Here is a 6,000-nt window from a genome sequence, read left to right as displayed (position 1 = left end):
GGAAGAATGTATGCAATGTGTTAATTATTGAAATTGTCCTACCAATTTGATTTGAAACTGTCTCATTGCTATTTGTTTATCAATAAAATTATGGGAAAAAAAAAACAGCACAGAGGTGACATGAAATTAAAATAAAAATTACGTATTTGATATGACAATAATTCTGCTTTTAAAAACATCCAGCAGCAAAGAAGAAACAACTATGCCAAAATGTTAACATTTGTCACTTAGCAATAGAACCTGGGTTTATCTCTTTCTCCTAGTACTGTCATACCTTAACATTTGACAAAAAGTATGAATCTCCTTTATAATTAGATGAAAAAAGGAAAAGTTAAATGCAAAAAAGTCTGACAGACTTCAACAATTCTTCCTCTTCCTTCCAAGATTACCTATGTACACCAGTTAAACTGAAGACTGCAGCTATTAATTCCAGAAAGGCTTAAGAGCACTCCCTATTTCACAACAATACAAACAAATACACCTATGCAGTCTGCAAAAAGCACTACTTAAACCACAAAGGAAAAGAAAAGAAAAAAAAGCTAATAGAAATGTTATATAATACAATGAAGAATCTGTTTTTAACTACTGATGGTGAGTTACGACTGCACAAGCAACAATAGATATTGTGAAATGAGAAAAATTTGTTCGAAATGAAAAAGGAACTAAGATGGGGAAAAGGAACAGAAGGAAGGAGAAAGAGATAGTTATACTACTAGTTTATCTGAGTTCACTGAAAAGAAAGAAATGTGCTAATATCATCTGGAGAACTCGTTACACCCATATCTTGTATACTGAGTAACTACTTTAAGGATAACGATATTCAATAAATTAACGATTATTATTATCCTATTACTTTTTAATGCAATTTTGTTTTATTTTTTCTCTAAAATAAATTTATTTGGGGGGCCGGGAGATGGCTCAGTAGAATGAGCACTTCCCTGGCAAGCGCAAGGGCCTGAGTTCTATCCCCGGTTCTGCAAAAAATAAATAAATAAATAAATAAATAAATAAAATTAACTAATTTAAAAAAATTAAAACATTGTACAAGCAGAATCAAATATGTTTCAAAAAAGCGTAATTAACTAAAACCTGTAGTGACATACTTAAATATTTCTCAGAGATAACCATGGTAATCTCTGTACAAACATTACATATCGCTGCCTGTATTTTCAGACTGAGCATTATTTGTTCTACACTACAGTTCCCATACATAAAACTTCTGGAACTTGAAGTTTTACATATTTTCTCAATAACTTGAAATCTTCATTTCATTTACTACTTACTACCTACCCAGGATTGCCTTCCTGCTGCTTAAATAAAAGAGTTTAATCTTTTTCCCATTGTTTCAGAAAGGGAGACAAAAAACAGATGATCTTGCTCACAATTTATCTCAGGAATTACAGAGAAATCACTTACAATTTGCCATCTGTATATTTGTCTTTGTTCATTACCTTCAATTACATACCTTTTAAGATTGATGAACTGCTCCACAAGTATTTACTATAGTACAACAAACAAGATGACACTTAAATATCCTTCAGTTTAAAATGATGTGAATATTTTAAAAAAGAACTGGTTAAAATAAAAGTAGCATTACTTTTTTACATTTCAGAGCTTTTTTCTTATATAAAAGACATTTTTTTCTTTTTTTAGGAAATCAGAATCATTTAATTTTCTATTCTTTCTTCACATTTATTCTTACCAGTATCCATCTGCCAAACATACACAGAGCCGTCTGAACATCCCACTACCAGGTAATCATCAGCCGGTCTCCACTTGATTATCTGAATAGGGAAAAGGTGACGAGATGCCAACATGATGCATTTCTTCTCACGCAAACTCAGAAGTCCTACTGAATGGTCACTGGCTACAGAGCAGATGCAGTGCTGTACTCTTGCCTGAAAAGAAGAATAATCCTTCATTATATGTATATTAAATTTAGAATAAAAGAGAACCTGTCCTCAACAACTTACATATCAATTATATATTCACTGCCCCAAAAAACCAACCACAATATCAAGTCATGTTGAACAATTTCTTCCTTTATTTTTACTTAAACAAAAACATGGGTCTCACATGGAAACACCTTCTAAAATACTTAAAATTAATCCTAGATTAAAGAATGGGAAAGATGTCTTGGAAAACCTCCTGTTCAAAGTCGAAGATGACCTTACTAAAATGATTACTGTACGTGAGCAGGCAAAGCTAGAAAAAAAATTGATCTGTTCCTGTGTGTTTTCTTTCCATCGTATGAACTTTGCTTTGCTGCAAGGGCTGCTTTCTGCAGTGCCCCTGCTTCCGATTCTGTCATTTAAACCCATGCTGCACCCTCAACCTTTGCTCAAAAACAATATCCTCACCAGTCACTCTGCCACCACAGACCTTGCATTAATGGCAGACTCGCCATCCCTGCTTGCTTCACAGCCTCCATCTACAAAACCAGCAGGTGAGCTACCATAATTAGCTACACAATAGCCAATTAAACATCACTGCATATTTTTTGGCCATCTCTAGTTTTTGCTTTTCAATGACCTTTTAGAACAAGATGAGATACAAATTTTCACTAGCAAAAAATGAATCTATAATACAGAAAACTAAAAATCTTTACATTTCCAAAAGACAATTTATAAGCAATTTCGGAAGTCAAATATGTGCAAAATACTGATACTACATTGTTGTTGCTGACATGGAATTTACCCATTCCAAGAACTCTTAGAATGTTGATGTGAACATAATTAATTTTATAAGAAAACATCAATTATCTCTAATTTTTGGACCATGATAACCTTATTAGATTTAAAGTCATACACTTTGAGGGAAGTGGCGATAACTTGCTCCTTAACCTTCCCCCCTCCCTTTTTTAAAGCATTTTTGAGAGAGTGTCTCACTTTGTAGCCCAGTTTGGCCCCAAACTCAGCAATCTTCATGCCTTAACCTCCCAAGTGCTGGGTTGATAGGCATGTGCCACCACACCTGGCTGTAACTCGTTCCTTCTATACTGTGGCTGCTAAGAAACAGGGCTGAACTTTCTCTGTGCAGCAGTGCAGGCTGCTAAGCTGAATGTGAACTCTCAGTGGTCTCTCTTGCTCCTCTCATTCTCTCTTCACAGTGATTCCATTTTATCTCTGTTATCAAATGTTTATTTTTGTAAGCAACCTAAACTCAATTTCTTAATAAAATAGGGCATTCAGTGACTTTTATTCCTTGCTAGTTTTATTTGTTTTTGTTTTATAATAATTTAAACCATTTACTAATTTTAAAAGTCGAAAACCACTCAGACAGATCATTAAAGAATTAAGAGACAATTCTGAAGGTATTTGTTAAATTTTATTTACCTTGATAAACATTCAACTAAAACATGAAACGTGATATCCTTCTTAAAAAGACATTAATAATTGAGGAGCAGTTGACTGTGGTACACAAAAATTAGTTTTGTGATTAACAAATCAAAATAAAGTGGAATGCTGTAAAAATTATTTAGGTTTAGATACTGTAGAATAAAACTGGGCAAATACACATATGTGCACAAGCTTCCACACGTGCACACATCCCATAATGCCTTACTTTCAATTATTTCACAATATATGAAATATTTATTAGTTGCTGAAGATACACACTGCTAACTCTAGATAAAGGTCAGTTTATTGCAATGGATGTTTTGCTTTTTTTTTTTTTTTTTTTACTAATGTATTTGGTTGTTACCAGGTCTCACTCTGCAGCTTGGACTCAGTGATCTTTGTGTTTTCAGCCTTCCTGGCACAGAGATTACAGGCATGTGCCACCACGCCCAGACTCAGTGGCCAGCTCAGCACACCTCGACGTGCAACATGTGGTGGATGTTTTGCATTTCTACAGGTTATTATTAACCATCATTGGATTTGTTGAATATATCTTTTATTCATTTTATAGAATGGGGTGATTGCTACCTTGAAGGTTAACTACTATTTTCTGTTTTGGAACTTTAATTCACTGAAAGAATTCAGGTTATTTTATTTCTCTTATCAAAGAAACAGTGATCTTTTCTCTGAGTATGGTTCCTAAACAATATTTCTTTTAATCTATTCACAATCTTTTATCAAGCACTGGTAGGCCACAGCCTTCACATTCATCACTATTGCTGATTCTACTGCCTTGACTGATACACTCCAAAATCTTCTTTAAAACAAGCTAAGCCTTAAACAGTGCCTTACATTTAACTGGCCTACCTGTGAGCCTCCAAGTCCTAATTCCTTTCATTAATGTTCATGTACACTCTAGTCATTCCTCTTCATAAAGTAGCGAAATGAGGCATCAGCCAATATGAAGTTTTGCCAATATTCTTTACTATGTTAGGTGTTTCTAAAATTATGACCAGCTGCAGATCTCAATATCTGAGGTGATATAATAAAACTACTGATGACTATACTGTGGCTATACTGACGTTTTCTGGCAAATATCTCCTGGCCATTGTTTAAAACCTAGCAGAGAGAGGGCTAGAGCCAACAGGCAAACAAATAGGGCTTTCTCACTGCTCTGAGGAACTTAACTCTTGGCATTACCAACCCCCTGGAGGACCTTCTCTGTCAGAACTTTCACTTTCCACACAAAAATGCAGGTAGATCACTTCAAAGATTAAAAGAAAATGTAATCTATCTTCAATACAGTATAAAAGCTCTATATCATCTAACTCATATGGTAAAACTAAAGAACATAATAAATACTAAATAAGTTTATGACCAGCTTTTAAAAGATAATTGGATTTACTTTTATAAAAGCTAAAAAAAAGCTAGTGCTCCAAAACTTCTCGCTGTTCACTTCTGCAAGATGCAATCTCTTTACATATATTTACCTAAATATGTGTTATAATTTGTATTACTCTTTCACAAAGCGATGATGAAACTGGCAAGTGACACGCTTCCACAAAGAAGTTCAGTCATTTATAAAAATTACATAGCACCTCTGTAAATAATAAGTGTCTGAAGAGTTAACTTTAGCTTGACTGTAATAATAGTCTTGAAATAACCAAAGTAATCAAAATGAAAACAAAAAAAATCAATATTACTAAGCCAAAGAAAGCATAGTTATTAGAGGTACTTAACTCTCAAGAAAAGATGGCTCTCTGCTTTTTAAACATGGATTAAAATAAGTCTAATTTTTCTTCTTTCAAGAAAATGCTAGTCCAACTCATATAAAGAAAACTAGCCTAGAGTGGAAATGGCCCAATGCGGTAAAAATCTCATTAATTTTGATTCCACTAATTAATTCTGAGTTGATGGTTACCTTTTCAGCCTGTGTGAAAATAAATTAATGCTAAAAACAAAGCAAATGTCTAGTCTATTTAAACGTAAAAGGAAAAGAATACTCGAGCACTACTTCAATATTAATTTTAATTCAAACAATGAACAGATTAATGATAAATAATTCTAAGCTGCGTCATATCGAAGCACTTAAAAGATAAGCTAAAATACAATTACTCTCATTTTCTCTTATCTGTCCTCAAAATTATTAAAGAAGCACTTCTTAAAGAATGTTTGAGAACTCATATTTCTTCCTGATGTAGGCCCAGCTTACCTACAAGAGAGCTGAATGAGCACAATTCCTTTATTATGAAGAGATCGAAGCTATGAACATCAATTAATTCCATAATGTGATTAATACCGTTCCATCTCACTTTACTTCACTTCACCTCAACCTCAAAATGAGTTAACACCAAGGCCATCAAAATAAGATAATGTACTAAACATTTCATGGCCGTAAGTAAAATGATAATAAAACTAAAAATCGTGAACCATCAACTAAGCTTATTTAAAAAGCATTTATACTTACAACTTTCTTGATCACACACCTATTAAAAAAAATCTGTACTGTATACCATATGGAGGACTCAAAGTTTACATAAACAAATTTAAGAGGAAATAAATTCATTCTTAACTATCTCAATAATTCCATGTTAGTTTAGCTGGTACAAGGCACAATATATATTCTTAGCAAGTTTCACTGCTAATAATAGTGAATGTAAAT

At 33.3% G+C, this 6,000-nt stretch overlaps 1 protein-coding gene across 3 annotated transcripts in view; it reads right to left on the bottom strand.

The window, feature by feature from the left end:
* Wdr7 (WD repeat domain 7) overlaps window positions 1-6,000 on the bottom strand; it is a 438,292-nt gene that overhangs the window by 363,154 nt on the left and 69,138 nt on the right. For all 3 annotated transcript variants that reach the window (XM_004623683.2, XM_004623684.2, XM_023715190.1), the window contains one exon: window positions 1,703-1,898. In XM_004623683.2, the coding sequence (XP_004623740.1) occupies window positions 1,703-1,898 (196 nt within the window). The remainder of the gene's footprint in view (window positions 1-1,702; window positions 1,899-6,000) is intronic.

Source organism: Octodon degus, unplaced genomic scaffold (genome assembly GCF_000260255.1).
Source record: "Octodon degus isolate 3935 unplaced genomic scaffold, OctDeg1.0 scaffold00003, whole genome shotgun sequence".
In the NCBI taxonomy this organism is placed as follows: domain Eukaryota; kingdom Metazoa; phylum Chordata; class Mammalia; order Rodentia; family Octodontidae; genus Octodon; species Octodon degus.
Note: the sequence above shows the minus strand (reverse complement) of the source record. Positions and strands in the feature narration are given on the sequence as shown.